Source organism: Apodemus sylvaticus, chromosome 3, assembly GCF_947179515.1.
Source record: "Apodemus sylvaticus chromosome 3, mApoSyl1.1, whole genome shotgun sequence".
NCBI classification, from domain to species: domain Eukaryota; kingdom Metazoa; phylum Chordata; class Mammalia; order Rodentia; family Muridae; genus Apodemus; species Apodemus sylvaticus.
In genome coordinates, this window is record NC_067474.1 from 120466608 (window position 1) to 120494323 (window position 27716).

The following is a 27716-nucleotide window of genomic DNA, read 5'->3' on the forward strand; positions in this document are numbered from 1 at the left end:
CGTAAGTCTTTATGAATTAGATGGCACATCATGCTAAAATGCACGAAGCATCCAGTGGTCAAGGTGTGGGACGGGAAAGTATAGTTGTTTTACAAGGGCGATCACTTTTATCTCTGCTTTATAGAGCTCACGCAGTAAGAGTGTTGCAGAACTGGGACGAGAGCCTGACTGTGAGGCTGGTTCTCTCTGCTCTGTTCTCTGGCTTCCGTGTTGCGGAAGCCCTGTCTTCTCCCTCTTCTATCAGCAAGCAGCCTGAGGAGACCAAGTTATCCAAAGCGAGTTAGATCTGTGGTTCTCACCCTGAACCCATTAAGGTCAGTAGAGGCAACCACGGTACGACCTATGGTTATTTGGATACCTCAAAAATATCTGATGTATACTGTACTTTCACTAACCACAGACTCGCAAAGACTAACCTAAAACTTCAGCAGCCAGGCCTAGAGAGATACCATTGGCTAAGAGCACCGGCTGCTCTTGCAGAGATCCTATGTTCAGTTCCTAGCACCAACATGGTAGCTCACTGTCTGCGACTCCAGTCCTGGGGGTGGGGACAGGGGGTTCCAATGCCCTCTTCTGGCCTCAGTGAGCATTGCAAACACATGGTGCACAGACATACATGTAGACAAAGCATACTTAAACATAAAAATAATATGAATTGGTTTGTTTTTAAGCCTCAGCATCTACCTAGGCTAGCCCATGCATCAGCCTTTGGAATTCACGATTTGAGTGACACCTGTCAGTTCCCTGCTGGTTTGCTCCTTAATTTTGTCTACTAGGAGATGCAATTGGTACACTCCATGTTTAGCCTAACAAATGTAGAGAATGATTGAAAATACTTGTAGAAGTAATGGGGGAGAGTGTAAGAAGGAGCATTCAAGTCTGCTGGAAATCAAATTAAATACCTTGAAGGTGTGCAAAAGCCTTGAACTAGAGCCACCGCCCCCTCCCACCTCCCCTCCCCAATTCCCCCCCTCCCCCGTGTAGCGCCCACCAGGCAGCAATAATGGCCACTCTGTTAGTGACCCTTTTTGTGCCTGGGTTCAATCTGCTGTAGTGGTAAATTTTGAGCTTCTCTGGTTCGTTTCTGCGGATACAGCTCGTTCATTAAACATAGTAAATAGAACTTCTCCGCTTGGCCTCTTCCCCACAAATGACCCACATTGTTACAAAGTTAGCAACCACCGACAGGAAGTGGCAGAAATGTTTCTCAGCCGCACAGCCCGTTTCATTAGACGCCTGCCCAAAGGGGCTGTTTTGGTCAATTTGGCCTCGGTAGGCTTCTAGGGAGGAACAGCCTAACTCATCATTTCTCATCTTTGCATGTGCTGACATCTTGCCCTTAGCATCTGTTTTGATGAAATGCCGGGCGCTTTGTCCTGCACACACTGCGCTCAGGAGGAGGAACTTCTAGGAAGCCGAGACTTTAAAAATATTTCCAAAGGTATTACCAACATACTAGAGTGTCTTTTGTTTCGTGGGGGGGGGGGGGGGGCTTCTCATTGAAATCTATTTTAGGGAGCAATTCCAGCGGTGTGGCAGGGGAGCCGGTGTGGCAGGGTGGGCAGTGGGCTCCTCACACCTTTGTGAAGGACTCCTTTGAAAGGCCTGAACTTGAGGCATTGTAGGAGAGTTCAGAGTTCCTAGGGACTGGCTGGGAAGATTAAATATACATCATGAGTCAAAGCATTCAAAGGACAGGGCTCTCCATCCCTGGGGGAAATAAGCTGTCATGAATTCTAGATTCAATTTTCCCAAGTCCATTGATGGAGCTAAGAAATTCAGTAATGAGTTTACCTTAAAACTAACTGATCGTTGGTGGTTGTGCTTGTTGCACCTGTGAAATTGGGGATTTATTATCAATTAGCAATTTTTCACTGACAGATTCTTCTAGATGACAGCATGTATGTCCAAGAGTCTGTATTTAGACATTCAGTCAGTTCCTCCCCTCCCCCGCTGTAGAGCTCTGCCCGCCCCCTTCTTACCCCTCCTCCCAAGCAAACAAACAAAATGCAACCTAGGTACCTAGAGTAGCATTGTCCTCTGTCGGCTGGAAGAGGCTTAGGACAGCAGATGTGTTTGAATACTTACCCTGTAGTCAGGCACATCACCTTCCCACCAGATCTTACAGCCCGGAAGGAGCCACAGTCCTTTAATTGATGCTGTGTACAGTTGAGGTAGCTGTTGTTCAGAGAGATTGAGTGGCAGGCCTTGGGATAGATAGAGAATGGTGGTACTCACCGCAGTGAGCCAACCGACAGCCTACCTTTTTTCCTCCGAAAGTAAAGACTGGCATTTAGATTTTCACTAACAAGCATATGAGTAAAGCGAACCAGTCAGAATGTCTTAAAATTATCAGGCCCTATAAAGTATTTAAGTTTGATTTGGAGTTTAAAACCTGCTACCCATGTCAGTATTTCCTGTTCCTGTGTAAATTCTTAAAAGAATAGAGGTGAGACTGAACTCCAGGCTGTAAGGGCGTGGACTTGACTGAATCCTCCTTATGTGGCGAGCTGTGCGCTACAGCACTTCATGCATTATTAACTTACTTGAATTTAACAACAACCCTGTAAAGGAGGAGGCTGGCGCTCATTTCAGTGTTTTTTTTCCTTCCAGAAAGCAGAGCCAGTCTCAATTCTTATTGGAAACTGGTGACATGCTGCATTAATAATTCAACCAGTTAATCCCTAACAGAAATCATTTACTAAGATTCCTTAGGAAAGTGCTGTTTTAGAATCTCCCTTTAGCTGTCCACCGGACCCTGTGTCCACTTCCATTACACGTATACCGAAGAGGGCAGCATCTTCAGATGCCTTAGAAAAACTGGTCAGAGAAACTGACAAGTGTCACGCAGAAGTGGGGTGACTTTTCTGCACAGGAATAGCAGTTTCTGATCCCAGTGTTAATTCCCCTTCTTATCCATCTTCTCCAGAGGAATTAAAAAGCCAGGGAGTGAAATACTTTGACTGAAGCAGCCTGCACTTTGGAAAGACCACCTCGGGTTTCCCAGGCTATTGTAGCCTTTCAGCTGGGATTTCAATGGTGCCCTGATTAGCATGAGACCAAGTGTATAAAGTAGGTCTTTTTACCCTCCCTAAAAGAAGTTTTGTGGCATTTCTTTCTGAGGGGGTTGGCATAGAGCTTTGACAAACACAGACCCATGGTAAAGTTAAATAGGACTGCAAGCAGTCCCATTTGCACACCACATCCTTCACACTTAAAATGCAGAGCTGCATTGCCTGCGACTGGCTCCTCAGGAATCGCGGCAGGGTTCTTCCTGCACCACTAATGGGCAAGCAGGAAATACCCACAAGGCAACTGGGAAAGGGAATCCCTGGCCCATCCGCCATTGTCCGAAAGCACCACAGAGGACGTGCCTGAGTTTGGCCAGCCGGCTATCTTCTCTTTTCCCTTTGTTTATTGAGATAAAGACAGAGTGTGGTAGCCGATCCCGGGAACTATACTGAGGGGGTGGAGCCTGCCTTGAAGGAGCAAGTTAGAAGACAGACAGACACACAGCAGTTGATGGAGAAGCACAGCCAGGTGTTTTGGTGTGATACTTTAATGAAAAGATAAGAATAAAGGTCTGAGAGGCAGCTCCTTGCTCTTGGGGCTCAATACTTGTTGTATTTGCTGGGGAACCTAGGACAAATTGCTGTCATTTGGTGAACAGATAAAGTGAGGATGAATTCTTGCGACAGATGGCGTGCCATGTGAGCAGGAAAAACTTTGAAACTTTTAATTAATACTTGTGGTGTGAACGCAGTTTTGTCTGAAATGTGCCCTTTTCTCTCTACCATCCCCATTTCTAAGGCTGAGCATTGAGTACACGCTACTACCAGATAAGGGAAAATGTCCCTGTAGATTGGATCTCCAGGTGGCCATCCGTAGGTGTCCTTGGGCAGGGCGTACCCAAGAGTTGTTCTTGAAGGACAGTTCTGAATACCCAGGCTCTTTTCCTCAGAACAGCGTCCCAATGTCCGTAGAGTACAGCTCTCCCCATGCTTGAGGCCCTTCAGAATTTGGTTCTACCTTGGCCCTGGCCTTCCCCTCCTCCGCTGGCCCCTCCTTCCCATCTCTGCCCTCCTTTGTTGCATACCTGGGCCTCAGACACATACATCTGATGGCTTTTCCAGCCTTCCCCAAACCTTGTCACTCTTCTTCCTAGTTAGGAATGTGCTACCCTGTTCTTGATAGTCAAGATCTCAGGCGTTTCTTGATTCCCCCCCCCTCTGGGCAGAGCCCACCACCATGCCACTTTGGGTAAATCTTCCTAATGATTTAAAAATAAAAATAAATTTTTAAAAATGAGTTCGCCTTGTACCATTGTGCCATCTTACTAAATTTGGAGTTTCTTTTATAATACTGCTTACCAATCTTATTGAAAAATACATAAGTAAAAAAGATATTCTAGACAGTAAGGACATAAAGCCGAAGAAGACAATAAAAGTTTTGTTTCATATAATTCCACAATCTCCAGGTATATTTTTTCTATAAATAGATGCATTAGTAAGTATAATTATAAAGCTAAGTACTGTTTTAAACCTGCTTCCTGTAAGTCATTGTGATGAAATGGAAAAAAACTGGCTAGAGTCGGTAACAACCCATAATAGTCTAAGGACTCTGCGAGTGGGAGTGTGCACCTAACTTAAGACAACTAGGTTTTTAAACTTTGCTTTTACGTTATCTGTGATGTGGTAAATGAATGAATGAATGAATGAATAAATGAATGTGAATGAATGAATGAATGATTTTCTTGTACTGCAGGGACTGAACCCAGAGCCTCACACATGATGGGCAACTCTTCTACCCTTGAGTTACATTATTGGTTGCAAAAAAAAAAAAAAAAAAAATGATACCCACGCTGGGAGACAGTTCGCTCAGTGTATGTCCTGACTGTGGCTAACTTAGGCCAGGTCACTTTCCCTTGCTCTTGACTGTCAACTTTCCCGATGTGAGGCGTCCACTAGTTCCTTTTCTGCATCTGGGTGCTTCCTCTGGGAAACTGTTCTATTAAACACTAGCTTTGAAGATTTAGTGATCTAATGATGAGTGGGATGTAGCCCCTGCCTCTAGTATCTGCAGATGCTGGCCAGGTGTGATAACAGAAATATACCATGTCCTCTGTGTACAAACAACAGACACCAGGGGTTTTTACCTCTATCTTAGAAAGAGGGCTTGGAGGAAGAATGGTAAAGATAGTAACATTGCTACTATTTATCAAGGAGAGGGTCACACTGATGAAGCTTCTTAGCACAGTGCTGCCTCTGATCAGCCCAGTATCAGTGGCCACTCTTTAGGATAGTGAAGCATCAAGAATTCTTCCTTTCCCACCCTTACTTTATAGATGAGGAAACTATACTCCGAGAAGTTAGAGGACTCAGAAAATGTGTGGACTCTAGAGGGAAAAAAAACTTATACAAACAGATTCAAGGTCAAACTATATGGGGAAAAACATAGATTTAAACATCTCTTTAAACCCTAGTTTTGGTTATTTTGTAGATTAGATATTGATCTCACGTGTCAGTGGTCTACAAAGCCCTGGAAACCTTAACATAGCATCCTAATGCATAGTAATACTGCTAAAGAAATCCCCCAAATAAAATTATTTTTGAAGAGGAATGTCCCCAGTTCACCATCTCTTCACATTCTGCTTCCCCGACACACCCACATCTGAGAGTCTAGACTGTTGTCGCCTTGTTTTGACTGCACAGTTCTTCTAATTGAGGTCTACCTTCATGTGTTGGTCTTACTTCTTGTAAAGAAACAGCATGCAATTCTCTATATCTGACCTTCATTCCCATAGTTTTTCCTTCTCATCGACTGTAGAAGGAGAACCTATTCTGAAAGCTGGTTTCTACCCACACTCTACACCATCACCATTCAAATTTGGGCACTTAACCATCATGACTTCAAGCCATACCAGCCCTGGTGCTGGTGGTTAGTGACCTTAAACAAACCATTCACAATCATGTCTATGTTTCCTTGTCTTGTAGTCTCTAATATATGTAGAAGTCCTCAGGGACAAAAAGGCTTGTAACCCCCCCCCCCCCAAGACACTGTTGGTTCACTGGAGGTCTGGATGGTTGAATCTCTAGACGTTGTCACCGAAGAAGACAGATGACACAATCTCCCACCATAGTTCCTCTAATCAGGAAGTTCTAAACCTTAAGAGGCTATGTGCTACAATAGAAGATATGTCTTTGACTCAGGCTATTCTGGGTTTAAATCTTGGACCCGTTGGTTGCTAGCTTATAAATGACCTCTCTAAACTACTGTTTCCATCTGTGAAATGGGACAGTAATATCTACTTCACAGGCTGTCTGGAGATTGGTGCCTAGAGACAGTAGCTTCTTTGATACTAGTGTACCCTGACCCCTGAAGTGTTTGGGTACTTCTGGGTGTCGTAGATGATTGGCAAGCTTAGAAGTAAATGTGGCTGAGAGTGCCTGCTGAATTCTCAGCATGTGTGCACAGCACGGGCATTGGATTCAGCCTGTCTGACCTTTGCAAGTGCTCTGGAACCTCCCAGAGAGTTGAAGGCATCGTGCAGATGCAGCTCCTCTCCATCTGCTCTGGCTGAAGGTGTTTTCCAGGTGGGGAGACCATGTTGGAAATTTGTCTTTAATGCATTCCAGGGTTCTGATGCAAAACCTGCCTGAGAGATTGAGCAGAGCATATTAACCAATATCATTTAAAGTTGATTAAAACTATCATCTTAATTAAGTATGAGAGAACAAGTAGTTCTCAGTCTTCTGGTAGCAATTAAAGACTAAAGAGTCGATTTGAAGTTGTTTTTGCAACTCTTAAAATAATACTCCCTTCCCTCCCTCCCACGAAAAGCGTTTCTTAGCTAGAGACATTCCCTCACATTGAGGCTTGTGAGAGCTGTTAAGGGCCGCAAACCTGCTGGCAAGCCCTCCACTGCCAAGGCTTCAGAGTTCTCAAAAGCTAGAGGTTCAAGCTCAGGATACGCTGATTGGGAAATAGAGCCTAAACAAAGGGCCCTTTGAGGCTGGAAACTGGGGCTTGGCTTCTGCACAGAGCACTGTGGGATTGGAAGAGTGCCCTGGGACTTGCCGAGAAGAGGGACTCAGGCGATCAAGGGAGGAAGTATAAAGTTTCCCCATACAGTGAGGGGTTCTGCTGAAACCCTGGAAAGTTGGTTTCAGAGGCTACCTGTCGTCTACCAGCCAAGTCTGGACAGTCTGTAAAACCCGGACTTGACAACGCTCTCTGTCTTTGACCAGAAAGGAGAGCGATCCATAAAGGCCTGTGGACTTTGCCTGTTTAGTAAGGGTATCTCACTGGGAGATCAGAGATTTCCTCACAAGGCCCAAACCTGTGATCAGGTCATTCTTCCCTCCACCGTATTACTCAGTATTTATTGGCTGCCTGCTTTAGGCTAGACTGATGTGGCTGCAAAACTTACAAAACACAATTCCTACTCATGGGCAGGGGTGGGGGGGGGCGGGGAGTGGGGTGGGTGGTGATGACCAGAAGCTATGGAAACAAGAGTTCTGGAATAGCACTCTCCAGTTCAAGTGTTCACACCCCGAACCAGCCAGCTCCGGCATCCTAACTGGGTTTTACATTAAGATTTTCTAATGCTGGTCACCACAGACATCCTAACAGGCAGCAAGCCAACCATCAGAGATACTAGCAGGGACAGCACACTGAGATAAAAGTCCGTAAGGAGTGCTAGCCCCCCACCCCCACCCCCACCCCTGGGTGTGTGTGCACGCACGCGTGCGTGTACATGTGCAACAATCTATGAACTTTGCTTATACAGCCAAAGCTTCTTTGAACAGAAAAGACCCAGTGCCTTTCAACTTTGTGGTATGATGCTGGCTAAAGGGAACAAACAATAGGAGTAACTAAGAAATAACTAAGGGTGGGTTTGTCCGATAGGACACATGCCCGGAGGACCTGACTCAACTAAACCACTACTCCAAAGAGGAGCAATGGCTTTCTTTGGTTACACATTTGAAAACCGATTCTGCCAACAGACAGGGCCCAGGCAAAAGGGTACAAATTTTCTTAAGTGAAGAATTCTCATGTGTTTTGTGCATTCTTCAAATGAGTATCAATTATCTAAGCAAACGTGTTAGAACTCTCAGATTGAGAGCATCCAAGGTTGGAGGTACAGGAACCTAGAATCTGCAAACAGGTACCCAGCATGAGATGGGTGTTGCTGTGAGACACAGGAGGCACACGGATGGTTGTACCTGACCAGAGATGCTCCAGCAGCTGACTGGTTAGCTAAAGAACATTCAGGGAGAGTTTTCTACTGTTTTTCTACTATGTTAGTGTCTAGAGGTTATGCATGGAACTTAACTACAGTATTTGTGTGACAGTAAAATTCAGAGAAAAAGCTATAGTTCTGTGTATAAACAGAGGAGCATTCATAAGAAACACAGGGTTCTCTAGAACCCTGACAGGTAACTCTGAGGGAAACAACTCACTAAATGTCTGATATAAGGTCTTGCATATATGAGTTGCTCAATAAAAATTGAAGAAAATTGAAACTATCCGTTTTTTTTTCCTGTCACCAACATGTATTTTTAACCTTTTATCCAAACGTTATTGGTGCTTTAAATGATATTGGCCAAAATTTAGACAAAAATTACCCAGGCTGCCATTCAGTACAATCCTGGCATTTTGGTATATTTCCTTTTTATTTAATTTCTTTTCAAATAATTATGCACACGTGCACTTGTTTTTCTATGTTGTTGATTAAAACGATCTTTACTTCATCAAATCACTTGACAGGACTGGAGCCGAGAAGCACCATTAAGTGCACACAGCATCGGGGTTGAGCGTCACCATTAGCTGCACACAGGTCTTTCCCTGCCAGGTTCAGTTGTTTCCTGTGATCCCCAGACAAACTTCCGGGGTAGATTCTTTGCTCCCTCTATAGATCACTAGGGCTGCTGTACTAAGGAACAAATCAGGCAGTTTAAGTGACAGAAATGTGTTGTCTCCCAGCTCTGGGTTTGAGGGAAGGTGCATGGAAGGTGAGGGAAGCCTCCATTCTGAGGCTGTGAGGGAAGAGTCTGCTGTCCTCAGCCTACTGCATTGTCGTCTATGGTTGTTCCCATTTCCTGTTATCCTTCCTTTATGAGCTGCAAGCAGCTCCCCTGTGCAAGTTTCTCATTGCTAAGGACACCGATTTGACTGTCTAGAGAGACTATTCAAACTCTAAGCACTTCAACATAGGAGTTCTGGGTAGGGATACACTTCAACCTGTAACCTCCCCTCATATATATGTAAGGAAGTTGGAGCCAGGGAAATAGCCTCTGATTTGACTTTAGGTGTCTCTGCCTCTGATGTGATTTTTTTTTTTTTCCCGAGACAGGGTTTCTCTTTGTAGCCCAGGCTGTCCTAGAATTCCCTCTGTAGACCAGGCTGGCCTCAAACTCACCTGCCTCTGCCTCCCAAGTACTGGGATTAAAGGCATGCGCCACCACTGCCCAGGCCTGATGTGATATTTTTATCTGTGTCCTACTGATGAAAGGGCACTAGCAAGGGGAAACTGATGTCTCTCTTGATTCTAATTTGATTGATGTGAGACTGTGTTTAATGGCTATTAATTGAAATGTAACCGATTTTGACCTGTACTGTGATGCTATTTAGAAACCAGGTCAAATGCAGCGTCCTAGGCATAGCTGAAACTTAATTACAGTCATGCATTTATGAAGCCCGTTGATGAGCTAGATCCATTCCTTTTGAAAGTTCTAATGAATATAGCAACCTGTAGACTATCTGGCATCCTAATAACTCACTGTTGATTGGACCACATTTCAGGGAAAAACTATTATTTCCAGCAGGCCCTTGCTCCTTCCTCTTCCCCGCTCACCCTCCTCCTCCCCTTCCCCTTCTTCCTGTCATTTTTCTCCCTCCTCCTTTCTTCTTTTTCTTTCTCCAGTTTTTGTTTCCTCTCTACACTGACAGCACAGACGCCCTTGCTGATCGAGGCTGGTTTCTGTGAGTTCTGTCTAGGATCTGGAGTGGAAGTGTGATGACGTATCTTCACATATCTCATTCTGTGTGGATGGGGATGTGTGGGAAATGCCTAGGCTGTTCACAGATGGTCAGTCACACCTCAGGTGGTTGGTGCTAGCTGACTCTGTCTCACTTGCTACGGAGCGTTGGGCACCAGAATGACTTTTCTAAGCACAGCCTGCCTAACTACACCCTTCCTTAGACGTATTTGCTGAGTATCCAGCATCGTAGAGAAGACACAGATTACATAAACATGAGGCCTGAAGGGAAAGACTCAGCCTTGTTTGAAAACTGCATGGATCAAACAGTTTAGAACAGTGAGAGATGACATCCTTCAGGGTTTTACAGGTTAACAGGGAACTTGACTGAAGCCACTGGGTGAAGAAGGCACTGTTGAATTTAGATGGGAATAACCAGCTAGTCCAACCTCCTCTCTTCACTAGATAAAAAGGCTCAGAGGGGAAAGGCGACTTCCATAAATCACCAAGGACATTGCGCCTCCAAGTCCTGACTCTGGCTCTTCCTGCCCAGACACCTTCTGACTTCACTCTTCACTCTGTCTGGAGACCAGGCCATGAGAAGTCACATGTGTCTTATAGCCATGTATTTTCTCAGGTTTTTCCTCTTCTAAATAAACATCTGATGTCTGGTTCTGGAGTCATTCTATTTCTTCCTGGAAGATAGTTTGGCAAAGTATTTGAAAACTTAGTTCCTACCTATGCAGAAGAGAAGATGGAGACTGCAGCTTTGAGTCCTCATGGGGTCCTTCTAGGTGTTCTTCTGGGGGCGGCAGCTCTTGAAAGCTTAAAGCACCTGTTTTAACACCTCAGCTCCAGCACACAACAGCTGCTTAGTAAATATTTGCTATTCAGTACATTCTAAAGTTGTATATAGTGTATGCATACTGTTATTTACGTTATAATATATATGTGTATGTATATATAAAATAGCTTTTCTAGCCACTGGTAACATTATATTTTAGAAGCAGTTATTGCCAAGTCACTTTGAAATGGAATTGTATTAAAAAGAAGAATTCTTGGGGATTCTTCTTTTTCTGGGGATGCAGCTCCGCAGCAGAACACTAGCTTACCTGAATTTGTTCCCAGCACTAAGAGTTGGAGGAAGAGAGGGAGAGAGGGATGGATGGGAGGGAATATTAATTCATTCTCATCTTCTGGTTGCTATTTGAAGTACTTGAGTAGGTCTAGGCAGAGCACACAATGTCATTATTATTAAGTGCTCCTGATAGTGACTGTCTGCTTCCGAGAATCACTGCCCGGTTATAGCCTTCCTCAGTCCCACCTCTGCCATCCACAGCAACAGCTTTCAGGTCTGGAGTCTCAACACAAACAAAACACAGTGTTCGCAGGGCTACAGAGAGGTTCTCTCTGGAACAATTGGCTAGTATAGCTTGTGTCAGATTGTGAGAGGCAATGGGGAGAAATGGTTTGCAAGCCTAATTAGGCCCACTCCCCAGTTCTCTAAGCCCCCTGCTAATTGGCAGTCCCTTAATAGATTAGGACTTGGCATCAGGCTTGCATGTTATTATAAACCACACACAGAAAAACCCAGTGGCCGAGGAACTCCTGCCAAGGCCAGGCCTCGGTTTCTGTGAGGTTTTTGAAGTGTACTGGACTTTCAGTGTTTTGTATAGTCAGTGCACTGAAAGGAATCAAACCATTCCTTTGGACTGGATTTGTGAAGGGCAAGTTTGTTGAATAATTAATTCCCTGAGACCCATTCTGTCATTCTGACGGACAAGCAGCAGCCGCATATGCCGCTTGCTCTCAGCAGGCAATGGATTATTTCTCATGGACCTGCCCCTTTCCTAGGCATAGCTCCCTTCCCTTTTGTGCTTCAAGGGGAGAGGAAGGAAGAAGCCCCAGCACCGCACCTGCTCTGTGGCTGGCCGCTCAGCTCAGCCACTCAGGAAATCCCCGCGATAGCCTTTCAAGACTCTAGGACCTGTTTTGCAGCTGAGGATGCTTACGGTCCAGAGAATTCACCAGTCTGGTGTCATATTGCCTTGCCTTGTCCAAAGGGGGAAGGATTATACCTTATTCCACAAGCACAAAACCAAATCAACATCACCTCCCTGAGACCATTTCTCCCCCCTTTTTCAGTGACTTAAAGCAGCTGTGACACAGTATTCTTTGATTAGGTGATACGAGGGGGGGGGGTACCCTTTGTACTGTAAGCTCTCCCCTTTCTCACCACGAGTGATGGCATTCTCATTCAGAGCTGGGCTACCCATGGCAATAGAATGTAACATTGTGCTTGGGGGACAAAGAGAGGCTGGAGTTTGCGGCTTTTAGACATTTACATGAGCACACTGGCTCCCAGAAGCACTGCAGCATCTCCCAGCCCCTAATCTAGCGGCCTTGTATTTCCCCCTTGTCTCACCAATTAGATTCCACTTGGAAATCTTTTCCCTTCAAGTCCATTTCCAACAAAGGGAAGAACAGTTGTGGAAGATGGCATGATCTCCACAAAAACCTTCCATTTCTCTGGCAAACATACCAGGCGGTTCTCATGGCAATACCATGGTGAAGGGGAATAACGTTATTTGGCGTTTTGCCCTTCCAAAAAGAGTGTGTGTGTGTGTGTGTGTGTGTGTGTGTGTGTGTGTGTGTTTGGGGAGGGAGGTCTTACGGGAGGGGAAAGATAGGCAGAAAGAACAGTGGAGGCTTTGTAACTTCAGCAGAGGGTCAGGTGGGTAGGGTCTTAGGGAGGAGGGGGTTAGAGAAGTCTGGAACCTTCCCTCCCCTGGGCTTTGCTATCCCCTTCCCCTCTCTGCTCCAGAGAGGTTGTAAAGGAAAAAATAGGGAATTGTTCTGTCTTGATTTGCAAGAAAGACTCTAGACATTATTGTGTCCCTCTGAGGGAAACTGGCTCCATGCTGCTTTGCAAGGATTAAGGACCTGGCTTCCAGAACCACTGAAGAAACATCCCAGGAAGAACCCTTTCTCTCAACAGCTGAAAAATGCATCACAGGGTATTGGCCTCCTGGAGAGTCTTGGCTGGGGAGCCTTCTTAGAACTATGCAGTTCCTATAGCAAGACACCTAGGAGTTAGCGACTACAGCCAGCTCTCCCTAGGGTGTGGAGATGCCTACATTTTGTTGTCCCCAAGCTGAGGGGTGGGGTGGGGAGGAGGCCACTAAGGGTGGCCCCAGAGCACCTTGATTTCTGTTTATATGAGATCCACTCCTGACAGTTCCAGTCTAACAGACAAATGTGATAGCTGCCCCAGTAGTAAAAAAAGGGACCCTAGGGACAAAGCTTTCTTGCTTGGAAATGGTAAAACCCTTAATTTCTCAACTTAGATAGGTGGTGAGACCCTTAGACCAAACCACCTCCTACTCCTGCTGCTCCAGAGGACAGAGTGAAAGCAAGGTCCAGTGTCTACACTGTAATTTCCCTGAAGAACCAAGACTCAGAAACACATGTCATTGACTGCTGTCTGCTCGGGATTTTTAAAAATCATATTGACAACGGAAACTTAGCTAACCCTCCCAAACTCACTTGTGGCATCTTAGGGATACGAGGTATTTCTGAGCCAAAAACTAGTAATGCATTTATTTTACCTTCTAGATTGGCTCAGCACGGAACAAATGTCTTCCATGGTTCTATGGTGTTTCAACTTATTTCACTGTGTAGTGATGCTTCAACTAGGAACCTTTTTCCACAAATAAGATAATCCTGGGCTTAACACATTTTAAGTGGCAGTTTCATCTCCTTATTAGCAGAAACTTCAAAATCTAGGTTTTAGGGAAGATAAGGCTCTCCTCTATGTGGCGCTGGCTACGAGCGCATTCTTACAGGGCAGGAACCATATCTTAATCATTTCTGTGGCCTATAATTTTCTTTGTGAGGCATTTCCTTCTTTTCTCCCCTATCTTTCTGCCTACCCTGTGCCATTCTGCAGGCTCCGTGAGGCATGGACCAAGCCTCAGATACCTGAAGAAAAAAGTTGAAGTTGTATTTTAATCAGGTGTTTGGTGATGCCCTTAACTCCCTAGATACTTCTAAAATGACAGTGTAACCTGTAAAGACAGCACACAGAGAGGAAATCAACTGGAAATTAATGTGTGATTAGTGAGCATTCAGGCAGAAGGTCAAAGTGATTATTTTGGACTTCAGACTTTTTGCTTTTCAGGGCCTGTATTCAGTTACAAAATTACATCCGTGAATTATTTGTGCAGGTGGCAGCTGTCAGATTTGAAGGTTTCTGCCTTTTACAAAAAGAACATTGACAGGCCTGGGAGCAGGGAGTGTGCTCCTGGAGTGAGAGTTGTCTTATCCACAGCACCCTGGAACTGCTCCAGTATTGCTTAATACAAGTGGCAGTCCTAGTGCAAGGTGACAGAACCCCTGTCCCTGTTAGTACAGCTGCTTCAGTGAGGAAGCCATTCAATCTAATTGACTGGCATCTTGTAAACAGGGCTGGGAGATAGATGATCAGGTATAGGAGGGGAGAGAACTAATTGTTAAATGCCTTCCATACCATATTTCCTCCGCAGACTGGAATTGGCATCCTCCCTTTACTGGGGCAGCTCAGAGAAATTAAGCAACTTGCTGAAGATCACATAGATTAAGTGGCAAAGCTAATTTCACACCTGGGTCTGACCTACCTCCTGGAGATCCATGAACTCCCTCTCACTTGATTCTCTAAGAGGTTCTTATAGGTGTGCTGAAAGTGATATCTTAGTCCTTGGGATGCCTGCGTGGGGCAGGGCACGACAGGTGAATCATTGGGATTCCACAGCCTTCCCCAAAGAGTTCAAAAAGAATGTACAGTAATTTCACTTTGTGGAAAAGCTGAAGATTAAAGTGATGCTGCCTGAAAGCCGCTCATCCCACACCCGAAACTGGTTAGGTTCCTCACGAATAATTCTTAATGGATTCCGTCTCCTCTTCACTGTGGAAATGTGTTGTTTGAGGTGATTGGGTTCAGAGAACTGGGTTTGGCTTTGATCTGTATGAGATTAAAGTTTGGACGGAAGGTAAAGGACCTTCAAGTCATAGGGTGAATTTGGTGACAAGTCAGCTTTTCCAAACTTTGGTTAGCTCTCCCTAAGTGCTGGGGAGTGTTCTCAGTTCCAAGGGATACCGAAATGGATTCTTTACTGAAGTGATTCTTGGCTAGCACAGGAGAATAATTAATTACTGTGTCAGTGTGGTGGTCTCAGTCTCTTCACCTGGTAAAGAGAATAATGATATGTAAGATCACTGTTGCTTTTAGAATCCCGTTTAATTACTGGTATGCGCCTAACTCCATTTTGAGCAAGATTGGTAATGCCAAGGTATCTGATACATTGGCCTTTGGTTACTGTTTAGGGCTATTGCGCTTCTAGCATGTGAAGGCTGGTTTGTTTTTATTCCAGATAACTACTGCCTTTAAAAATAGGACTCTGATAACACCATTTAGGATCACCTAGACAGGTATAGGTTAGATTAGCTCATATCTTCTGCTGCATAGCCATGCAATTTATTATGACACACCTTGTTTACCTGGCTAATAAGGGAGGTGCTCCTACATGCTACACCACCAGACTTACAGAGGAATCTTGCTGATGGCTTCACAGTTCAATAAAGGCTTGCCTTTCGCCAGTCCCTCAATTTTCTTGCATCAAAACTTCAAAACTACCTGCCTTGTGTTATGCTTTACGTAATCCTAAAGAAGGCAGCTTAAGACATAGGAAGGTCATCTTGGTTTCAGGCTGAGATGCATACATGTGTACCAGTGCCCACCTTTTCACATAGGCTGTGGCTAGTGCTCACTACGGAAGACATTGGTGAATCAGAGCTGTTTCTGTTTACGTAGGTTCAATATTGTACGAACACCTTTATTCTTTAATACAGAGCTAGGAAAACCAGGACTCTACAGAGCTAGGCAGTTAACTTAAATCACTAAAGAGAGCAAGTAACATAAAATCCACAGTACGAGTGAGGTGAATATGGCAGGGGATACACAGCCTCAGTTTTGGGTATGGTAAGCACCAGGGGGACCCTGGAGAATACAGGCTTAAGAAGCTGGGAATCTGGATGTGACTTGAGACTGCCTGTTGTGAATACATGGTGACACTAACTTTAAGCATTGGGTGGGTCAAATAGAACAATCTCCGCCAAGCAGATTTGGTGTGGACTGCCAAAGTGTGTCCTTACACTTAGGCCTCTCTATCTTGAAGTGCCGAGAGTCCACTGCCACCTTGACTTGCCACCCAGCACCACTTTGCTCCCACAGGGCCCCAGTGGTGGTTCTGCCCCAGCCTTCTTCCCTCACATCTGCCTGTGGCTTTGCCTTTTAACTTCTGACTATTGAACTGCCTTCCGGGCATGTCTGATGTCCTGCCAGTCCGCAGTATTTGTTTTAGCGCCACGTGAGTGTGATGTTTCTGTGCACCTGGGCATCGGTGCTTAGATGGACGCACACATGCTGACGAGAGCAGGTTTCATCACTGGATAAATAAGAAGCATGTTGTTTTCTCTTCACTTTTATTTTGGACTTGCTGCTCTTAAGCCCTGTGTGATGCTTTGAGAATGTATGGCATGGATCCAGCCGTGGCCCTGACATCAGGGAAGCAGGTCCTGTTACTAACCGCTGTCTGTCAGCGGCCCGTCTGTTTGTCCACTTTTCAGAAGTCCCTAGAATTTTAGGGTCTTACAAGCAGGTCTTTCTTTGTCTTGGGATCAGACTACCTTTGGCAAGTGCCTGGATGAGCCCATGGCTACTTCAGTGGATTATGGGCAGAGAACATCTTGCTCCTCCTTATAAGGGTTCCTGACACTAAGGCTTTGTCTTCGTTGGCTCCTTGGCACATAAGGGAGTAAGAACCATCATTCACTGAGCCTGGCAGGGATAATATACTTTATAGATCGCATCTCAGCCCCCGCAGTCCTATAAACTGAGAACCATTATACAAAGTCCTGTTGCTTTTTTTTTCCTTTTTTTTTTATTCGATATATTTTTTATTTAACATTTCAAATGATTTCCCCCAAAGTCCTGTTGCTTGATGTCAAAAAATGAAGAAAGGTAAAGTGACCTATCCAGAATCAGACCCAGTCCCCCAACAAGTAGAAAGAGATGAAATCCCATCAATCCTATGTCCCTGAGTTTATGAATGGGGCCTGGAGATGGCTCAGCAGTTAACACCACTGGCTACTCTTCCCAAGGACTGGGGTTCAATCCCCAATGCCCACATGCTGGCTCAAAGCACCCTATAACTACAGGTCCAGGAAATCCAATGCCCTCTCTGACTGCCATGGGTACCAGGAATGCATATTGTGCTTGGGCATACATGCAGGCAAAACATACATTAAATAACCACCAAATTGAAAAATAAACTTCATGAATGAACTAGAGAAAGAAAGAAGTAGCTGATTCCCACTGGGGTTTTAATACATGACCTCTCTGAGTTGTCAGGGAGAACAGATGTGGTTGCCCTGATGCACAGTACCCTAGATCCTGCAGCCAACTGTTGAAGCATACTGGAGCCCAATGCCGAGAAGCTGGATCTGTACAGTACCTGCTTTTTGTCCTTGTTCAGACTAAATATACTTTGAACAGCTTTGTAGTTAACTTTCTAGAGCACAGACGTCTACCTACGCTCTGTGTGTGTTATATTCAGCAAGAAAGTCTGTCTAGCGCCATCTTCACATGGACTTTGGGCAGGATGGTTGTTTTGTGTCCTGCTTATTTCTCTTATCGGTCAAGTGAACACGGACAAATTGTAGCCTCTGTGACCCTTGACCATGATGACTAAGTACTAGTGATCGAAGTGACTGTTTTGAAACTTAAAGCCATTAATATATCCGAAGCTCCTGGAACATAACAGATACCCAGTGAATGCAGAGTTATCCTTGTCTCTATTTAAAAGGGGCTGAAAGAGAAGAAAGAGGTCTTGGGAAATGACTCTGTTTCACTCAAGGTGAACAGATGGTAAGACCTATAGGCGCTAGCCATTCATTGCATTTTACCACAGAGAAGGATCTTATTTATGGAATATATAATGTTCACAGAAGCTCTTCAGGTCTTTCAATGAAAGGTGCAGCCTATGGCTGCTGGTTTATTTTATTTCTAGGTGAATGTGGCAACTTTTTGAAGAGGCTCGTGAGATGGCATTCGTCTCATAAGCCTGATGACTTGAATTCTTTCTATCCCCATAACCTACAGTGAAAGGAGAGACCTGACTTGTGTTTGTCCTCTGATATGCATGCTGTGGCACAGGGATATCTACTTGTACAACACTCTAAAAAAATATGATAATAATACTACTACTAATAATAATGTCTTGTAAAGAATCTATCAAGAAAGACTAAACAGTCAGTCTGAGTTGAATATTTGAAGATGGATATGAATTATTCTATGGTGCGAGGCTTGACACTTTGTAGTGAGCACTTACTTACCATATTTAAGGCCCTGAGTTCCATCTGGAGCACTGAAAACTAGTCAGGATTTCACTGTCAGCACTTTCGAATAAGGGCACCCAAAGTTCTCTTTAATACCCAGGATTAGACCACAGACAAGTTTCTCTTTGCCATGGGACCCCAGACTTCCTGAGGGTGGGAAACTGAAACACCATGTAAGCCCTTACTCCCCACAGCAGCCCCCAGGTCCCAGCACAGTGTCTGCTTGTCAGGGAACTGTCCTTTCTTTTCTGTTTACCTAAGCAAGAGACCTTGGACTTGAGCTCAGGAAACAAGCAGCAGGACTCTACCTGCCGTGAGTTTCTCCTTTTAGGCCTGAATTTTTCAGCCCCGAAGAATGAGCATTTGTCAAGGCAAGTCTCTGACCCCGGAATACTGCCTGTTCACACCAGCCAACTGCGAGTGTTTTCCATGGAGCTTGTTTCAAAGCTGAAGAAACGCCTTCATAGAAAACTTAGATTCTGCTCGTCTGGATTGTGTCCAGTCTAAAAATCTGGACAAACATTATAAACCAAAGAACGTTTGCACACTTCTAAGACCAGTAGCAATTAATTACTTTAAATAGAAATACTGTCACTTACTGGCAACATAAATATTTGTATTTTGAACCTCTAAGTAGTTGTTGGGTTGACCATTCTGGCCTTAAGTGATTTTACTTAGTCATATTTTAACAGGGAGTACATTTATAAAGAAGGGTCAGGTCAGGGAGGAAGAAAATATAAAACCAGAAGAGAGAGCTGGGTTCTAATCCCAGTGACCTATTGATGCACTCAGAAACCTTGGAGAATAGAAAATTTCTGTCTTCAATTTTCTGTTGAGTATAAAGGAAAATAACAGCACACAAACACACATTTTCAGTTATTGTAGACATTAAATAAATTGCAAAGTGGACTCTAAACCCTTTTAAGGGGAACTCAGTGCCTTCTGGCTGTAGCTCTGCTATCTGGTCCAAATGTGTGTCCTTTGCTCTGCACTTGGGTGAGGTTGCTTGGCTTCTCTGAGCCTCAGTGGTTTTATTTGTATATGGTTTGAACAACTCCAACTTTAACTCTTATCCTACCAATAAGGCTCACAAAGCTCCCACCAGAGAGTCCTGGTAACTGCCTGGCCTCATCAGCTCCGCTTTGCCAATGCCTCTGCCTGAGTTGTATCCTGTATCCTTTTGCTAGTAAGCATGTAGGCACTCGGCGGATGTTGCTTTAATTATTACTCCCACAGATCCTAGACTTTGCTTATTTGAGGATAACTCCAACAGCTTCTTAACCTTTTGAGTAAGATCAAGTGAAGATACAGTTTGGGTCAAGGGGAAAACTGGGTGAGTCTCGGGAGAGGCATCTTCAGGCCAGAAGTGTCCTCAGATTCTCAGGTTTTTAGTTCCGCCGAGAAGTATAGTTGCTTCCCCTTTATTCTGCTCTGCTCACCCTGCCTCACCAAGGGCTTCTAAAAAGCACGTGGAGAGAAGTGGCTGTGTTTAATTTTGTGCAGATATGAAGCCACGGCTGCGGGGAGTTGGCTTTGGGGCTGGGTCACTCTGGTAACACTTCCCACATGACTTGATCAATGGGTGGGCCATGAAAACTTACCCTGTGTTTTTTTACACCCCACCCCCAAACCACCCAACCTGACCAAGTGTTAGTTTTTCAAAGCCAGTGAAGTTTCAAAGGCCTGAACCCAACACAGCGGCCTTTCTTCGAGCTTTGATTTTCTGCCCATTAAGTGTTTGTCACTGAGTTCAGATTTCGCCTCCTCTGCAGCCTACACATCCCACGAAGCCCCTAGAGGTAGGGGAAGTTAATTGATCCTTGATTAAAAGGAGGAGAGAGGCTTGAGTCTGAGTCTAGACTCTAGATTATTCTCTCTTCTGGCTCTGATTTGCTGCAGAGAGCTCATAACACACATTTTATTATCAATAAATCTAAATTCTAGGATATTGGCTTCAGATCTTTGATTGAATTAGACATGTGTATATCTCATTAGTGTGTGTGTGTGTGTGTGTTTGTGTGTTTGTGTGTGTGTGTGACATGTGGTAGCTAGGAGAACATTAGCTAAGAAGGCTGTCTTGACTGCTCTAAAGTGTTTCTTTCATTCTTTTTTCCCCCTACAGAGGCACGGGAGTTACTGGGGAGCTTCAGTTCATTTGTTCATACACATGGGTGCTTCTGTTTTAAGTGACTCACTCTAGAAAGCACCCAGGATTTAGGTAGGCCATTTGAACCCCATCCAGCTTCACCATTAACTTACGGAGTGACTTGGCTAAATCACTTTAATCTCTTTGAACCGTAGGGTGGCTTCACTTGCTCCGTGATTGGCCTCTGGGCCCCTTGGAGATTGAGACTTAGGCTCTTTTATCTCCATAGCTCAGTCAGTAAGTAACTAGATTGCTAGACCACAATAACGTGTGTGGGAATCCTCAAGTGTGGGCACATAATGCTTGCTCAGGAAAAGTTAGCTCTCATCAGTAGTCTTTGTGCTGCGTTTCTCATTCTTCTGTTCATGGTTTGGCTATCTTTTCCTGACTGTAGCAAAGTTGGAAATAGTATTCTGTACTAATTGTAATTGCCAGGTTTTATAATTGCCAGGACTGGAATCCTTAATTTGCAGTGCATCTTTGTAGGTATGCATGGTCCATAGGGCCCTAAAGCTTCTCAGACTCATGCAAGGTCAGCTCAAGTCTCCATCCCTTGCAGGACACTTCTAATACTCAGTAGAGGAGTTTTGTTCTCTCCCTGCTTTCTACCCAAGCCTCAGCCATGGCACTCAATATTTTGGCACTCCTGGGTCTGTGCTCCTTAACCGCATGAACTCTGCTCCGGGGCAGAGGCTATGGTCTAGCATCTTGCTGTCTGGTGCTGGGACTTTGTTTGCTTGGGCTAAATGAAAACAATAGAAGATAGTAAAAATAGAGGCCTTGAAGGGAAAAGACACCCTGCTTTGGAAAGGACACCTCCTTCCCTTCCTTTCATTGCTCTTCCTGCCTCAAAGCATGCTTTCCTGCCTCAAAAACTTGCTGTCCGGCTGGGGGAGTAATTTTCAGTTTCTGTCAACTCTTTCTGGAGCAAAGTCAAGGTTTGACTGGCATCACCCTCAGTAAATACCACAAGTTTGTAAGGGAGATAGAAAAGGCCATTGGGTTTTCTAAATGATATCTCCACGCCTTTCAAGAAAATAAACAGAATCTAAACTTCTTGTCTGTTTCTAGTCAGCACCCGTATAATCAGAACCGGAAACCCTCCCCAAGCCACAGGCAAATAAAGCATCTATCTGTGTTGTTCCCAGCCAAACAGGGCAAAAGAACTAGTCAGCTGGTTTTCCTTTCTGAGCCATCTCCTTGGGCCCCTTTCTCCTTTTGATATCACTTGTCTGCAGTGTGTCTTAGACTCTGCGCTGTTTATTGCCCAGTGTATTGCTGTGAATTTCTTCCAACCAAGTCTTCCTAGACTGTAATACTGTGTGTGTGCCTTCTCTGACTGGATTGGAAACTCCCTGAGGGCAGTGTCTGGCTATTCTTATATTTCTAGACCAAACAAACATAGTTAAAAAATCAATACCTACTTGTTAAGTGAATGAATTGAAGGAACACATCGATTTATTCGGTCATCCCAGTAAAACTGAAGTTAGATTTCATTCTTTTCATTTAGCAGACGAGAAGGGGGAATTTTGAAGATGTGGGGGGAAAAAAAACTGCTCAAATACAACGGCAACCCAGAGCCTAGCCCTGTCTAACTCCAGAGCTCTTTTATGTATGTCTTGTCCTCAGAAACATATGTCTTACAGGCCTATCATGTGAAAACTATTGAATATAGATGCTGGAGGCGCAAATGTCAGGCGCCCAGAGTCTGTTCCTATCCTGAAGGGTTTTCTTAGCAACACTTTGGCTCCCAAGCATCTCAGAAGCCGCAGCCCAGCCTAGCAGCATCTCACTGTCACCACACACGGAGTTCTAAAATTATGCTATAATATCAGTTTCTGGCTTCTCAGCCCCTCTTCATAGCCAAATTGGTCCTATTTCAAAATCTCTAGGCCATAGAGTAAAATTGGGCTGAGCCCTATATGATCTCTCTCCAGGCCCAACCCCAGAACATCAGCTGAGTTCTGTCACTACTATGCCTGCACACTTATCCACTGCCTCCCCGCCCCCTCTACTCCAAGGCAGGGAGAGTTTCGAAAGTTAATGGTTATTGCCTTTCTGGGCCCCTCTGTGTTTACTTTGAGAAGGTCAGGCCCGATACTGTGGTGTGTTGCTGTTCTTCTTTTCAAAGCACTAGTATGAATTTGATAAAGTAAATTGTTGTTCTAGCAGGAAGCAGTTAGGGGTCACAAAATAAATAGCCTCACAATTCAAATAAATCCAAAGAATAAAACCAAATAAATCCATGTGTGTATGCACTGTGATACATAAATACACTTTTTTGGAAAGCTAGTGTTTTTATCGCTGCTGGTCTGGACCAAAGTAATTGAAAAATTGTGCAGTTCCTGGTACTTTTTTTTTTTCTTTTTCAGAGGCAGCCTGGGGGCTTTGAGCAATGTGACATGAATATAAGTTTTAAAAAAATGAAAAGAGAATTTTACTTTTTAAACAACTGCTTATTTTGGTTCTCCGTCCCCCATATCCAACCCCCAAATGAATTTCACATTTGGATGAAACCAATTTGCAGCGTTAAATTAAGGATTTAGGCACTTAGAGCAGTCGACTTTAAGCCCTAAAAGATTCCTCTTGATTTTCCCATTGGCGAAGGGAGCGAGTGGAGCTTACAGGATGCTTTAGAGGGGCCTCTCTGGTTTATTATAATATTCAGTACACAAACACTGAGACGCTCCTTTGTCAGTCTCGGGATCTGCATGAGCCAGACCCTGTAGATGTCTCCTTGTGTCCAGAGGACTGGCAGAGCTGGAGGCTGGAGGAGAAAGGTTCTAATCTGGGGCACGCCTTGGGTCAGGGTTAGAGGCTTTATGTCTCTCTTGCAAGGGCGAGCCTTTAGTGGCACTTTAGCAAGGCAATGACATGCTCAGTTTTTCAAGAAGTAAACCAGCCAGGCATGATGGCGCATGCTTGGGATCCTAGCACTTGGGACCCTAGGTGGATGAGACCCTGTTTGGAAACAGCAAGCCCCCTAGTAGGAGATGACCATAGTATCCATTGCAGGTCTTACAGTGGACATTTGCTCTTTGCTTCCAGTCGTTGAGGAATTTCTGGTCAGGTGGTAAAATCTAATAGCAACAACTTCTGAGAGAATGGGACTGGTAGGCCACTGAGAAGCAGTCTCCTGTGGATCAGCCTGGTGCTTCCTGTGCCCTTGGGCTCCGACCTGGCATGACAGATGGAAGGGCCGAGCTCAGTTCTAGTCTATGACTCTGAATAGTGAGGGGAAAGACTTGGAAAGGGCATCTATTGAGCCAGACCCTGGGAAAGAGGCTTTCTGTCTGGGAAAGTACTGCTCATCACACGCGTTTCCGGGGAGGTGCCTGAGGTGAGAGTTGGACTGCGAATGGAGCCTTGGCTCCACGGCTAGGAGCTGGTGGGTCTGGGAATCCAGCTCCAGGTTGTCTGACTCTGATGCCTGCACAACTGCATGGAGTCTTCAGATGAGCTTCTCAGAGCAAGGATGAGGGCCCCAGAGAGGTCACTCTGGACACCTGACTGAATATCATCAGCCTTGGGTTGCATTAATTATTCTTAAAGATCTGGTATTTTTATCAGGATATGGTAGAGCTATGGAAGACACCCCCCCACCCCCACCCCCACCCCTGTTCCCTACTCTTTCACTACTTCCTTGAGTGCTTTGGTAAAAAGCAAACAAGAGAACAATGCCATTTTCTCTGGGGCAATGAAAGGGGAGATGGGGGGGGGGGGGGCTCCTGTAGTGAAAGCGCCACAGATGCTACAGAATACCGCAAATGTAGGAAATGCGTTAGTATTTCCATCTGATACTTGGGCTAGCCTCTGCTGTAAGATGTGTCCCTTTGGCCCCTTTGCACTGATATCTTGTCTTTTCTCTCCCCTTTCCCCATGTGTGTACTCCTAGCGGCTCTGCCCTTCCTCATCATCGAGACAAGCACCATTAAGCCTTATCATCGCGGGTTTTACTGCAATGATGAGAGCATCAAGTATCCCCTGAAAGTCAGTGAGACTATAAATGACGCTGTGCTCTGTGCGGTGGGGATCGTCATCGCCATCCTGGCGGTAAGTGTCCCCTTGCCTCGTCTGCCGTACTGATCCAACTTCCTCCTGTGTTATTCTGCAACATTTCCAAGCCAACTGACATTTGCAGCCCGCCAAAAGAGTTGGCCTCCAAAGAGAATCTCATTCAGCATTGTTTTGTCTTTTATAGTTAATATTATGTCCAGAAGTCAATATCTACTGGGCAAAAAAAAAATGTATGAATATTGAGTAACACCTTTCTATACTATTTAATATGTGCTATCTTCACAACAATCTTGTGGAGTATAGATATTGATTTTACTCTTCTAATGTCCATAGAATAAGACTTAGTTAATCTTAGTGAAAATTAGCACTGAGACATCTCTTACGCCACTGTCTGATCTCTAAGTCGCTGTGCTAGAAGGCTAAGTCCCTTCTTGTCCACTAGGCAAGGTGTTTTCTGTGGTCTTGCCTCACCTTTGCTGAGCTGCTGTAGTAGTGACAATGTCCTTGCAGTTTTCTAACCTACTGTTGAGTTTTCTGGCCCCATGGCTAAGGTGGTAAGATAAATAGGACTTGGAATTCCGAGCATTCGATCCAGACCCCACCCTCTACTAGCAAGCCTGCATCTTTAAAACTGAGGCTGCAGGTTGTTTCATGGTGTCGCAACAGAGTACAAAAAACCAAGAGGGTCTACTTGCTGTGGTAAACACCATGAGCAAAAGCAACTTGGAGAGGAAAGGGTTTATTTTAGTTTACAATCCCAGGTAGCAGTCCAATATGGAGGAAAGACAGGGCAGAGAACCTGGAAGCAGAAACTGAAGCAGAGACCATGAAGAAATGCTGCTTGCTGACTTGTTCACCATGGCTTGTTAAGCTTGCTTTCTTTCAGCACGTAGGTGACCGCCAGCCCAGGGGTGGCACTGCCCATAGTGAGGCGAGCCTCCCACACGTATCATCAATTTAAAAAGTACCCCACAGGCTTGCCCATAGGTCCATTGAGGTTTCCCTTTCTCAGATGACTCTAGCTTATGTCAAGTTAACATAGAACTAACAGCACAGTGAGTATTAAGATACTTACTTGCTGAATTATTAAAAACTGTATTAAAATTCTTCATTACTGAACAGGTTACTGGCGTGTAAGTATACAGTCCAGCCTGTCATATGTTTCTCGTAAAGGAGGGCCCCCATGAACAACACTGCAGAAATGTGCCACACATGGACTGTGACAAGGTCCAGAATTCTTTTGCGCAGTACTAACTAGCTCCTGGGAATTTGGGCGTGGGCTACCTGGGACCTACCCTCTTTTAGTGTGGAGACCAGGAAGGTCATTCTTTGAAAGCCAGTAGAATGATTTGTGAGGATTACATTTTTACAACTGTCTGTGTTCGTCCTTGAACTCCTGCAGTGGGGTGAAAAGGAGAGGCGGCACATCCGCTAGGAATCAGGAACCCTGTAGATCCTCGGATTGCTCTCCTGTGGAGCTTAGCTTGGAGATGGAGCCTTGGGCTATCCCCATTGTGTGGATGGAAAATCTATAGCCCAGAGTGAGTCAATAACAGACTAACTCAGAGCCAATAGCTAGGAAGACCTGGGATTCCCTGCGCCTGGCTGATTTCAAAGCCCCTGTCCCAGCTTTCAGACATGCATTTCAGGATAGCTAACCTATCCAGATGAACTGCTCGGGGGATAGGCAGTTAGCTTATCTGGCCTGGTCTGGGTTGTGACAAGTAAGATACTGGTAACACAAGTTTTTCTTGTGACTCAGTTCTCTGGTTGTAAACCCTGAGACCCTCTCTTTGGTCTTTTTTTTTCTTTCCCATAAGCCAGGCACACAATCAACAGTTTGAATTTGGGCAATTGCAAGGAGAGCTTGTAGAATTCTTTCTAATCTTTAAAAGAAAAACAGCCCATTTGGCAGACTAGTAGCTTGGGAGGGCGCACTAAGGATCTCTGTTCAAAAGCCGAAAAATAAAAGGTCCAATTTTCTATTGTTCCAAATTGATGGCTGTGGCAGTGAGTTCCCCTGGAAGAAGGGCTTTTCCTGAACAGGGCATTTGTTGTGGAAAGCAGATAATTACAGAGTATCTCTTGCTGAGGTTTGAACAGGTGTTCTTGACAGCCTGGGGATTGGCTAATTGAATGCTTTATGAGAACACATTATAATCTAGGAGTCTTGTGATAAGAACCGGTCCAGGACAGGTACATCACATGCTGTTCAGGCATTCTACCAGGTGCTATTCTCAGCATGCCATGGGGCTGCTGGCTGGCACACTGTAGAAAGTGAATTTAACATCTTTCCGATGCGAATCATGTGAAAGATTGGTATCAGTAACCCTCAGTTTCCTCATTAAAGTCAAACACCTATAAAGCTCACTAGAGGTGGTATGCACAGCCTTGTACCTAGGCATAATCCCTGGCTTCTCCCGGGCCCCAGGATGGGCAAAGGAAATGTTAAGATGGCTTGTCTTGGAGGCTGTTCTCTCCCTCCTGTCTAAGACCAGGTCAGCAGTTCTGCTCCGCTGCATGCCTCCCCCAGAGGTTCTAACATTCTTAGTTTCTTTTCACACCTGCTCCTTGTCCCGTCCCTTTACTAATGTCACCTTGATGTTGTCCCTAGACAACCAGATTTTCTTGAAACAGTCCTGTGCTGGACACTCTTCAATATAGGATAAGCAATGATGTCAGCAAAATCAATCAAGCCATTGTATGGTTCAGAGACACACTAAGAAAGATGCATAGCACACAGAAGGGTCGATGAGACAGGTTAGCAGGTGGAAGGGCTTGCTGTGCAATATGAATTTGATTCTTGGAACCCACCTAAAGGAGGAAGGAAAGAACCAACCCCAGGAAGTTTTCCTTTGGCCTGACCTCCACATGGTCAATATGGTACGTGTGCCAACCTCCTCTGCCAATAGTAAAATAATGATGTAAAAAAATTTTAGGAAAAAAAATACATAGCGATAGCAGCTGTCGTGATCAAGAGCTACTGTGTTCTGGGGAAGCATGGAGACTGTGTTAAACAAGGTATAAGCTCTGGTTCACATCCTATCTCCTCTGCTCTGGGCCAGGCTGCAAGTTGATGAGCCTCAGTAGAATCATCTGTTAAGTGGAAGAATATAAGTAGTTGTGTTTGCTATGAAATG

At 44.8% G+C, this 27716-nt stretch overlaps 1 protein-coding gene across 1 annotated transcript in view; it reads left to right on the plus strand.

Annotated features, from left to right (window-relative positions):
* The window catches only part of Plpp3 (phospholipid phosphatase 3), a 73449-nt gene that overhangs the window by 10395 nt on the left and 35338 nt on the right, over nucleotides 1-27716 (plus strand). Inside the window, exon 2 of the mRNA XM_052176887.1 lies at nucleotides 24455-24612. Coding sequence (XP_052032847.1) covers nucleotides 24455-24612 — 158 coding nt within the window. The remainder of the gene's footprint in view (nucleotides 1-24454; nucleotides 24613-27716) is intronic.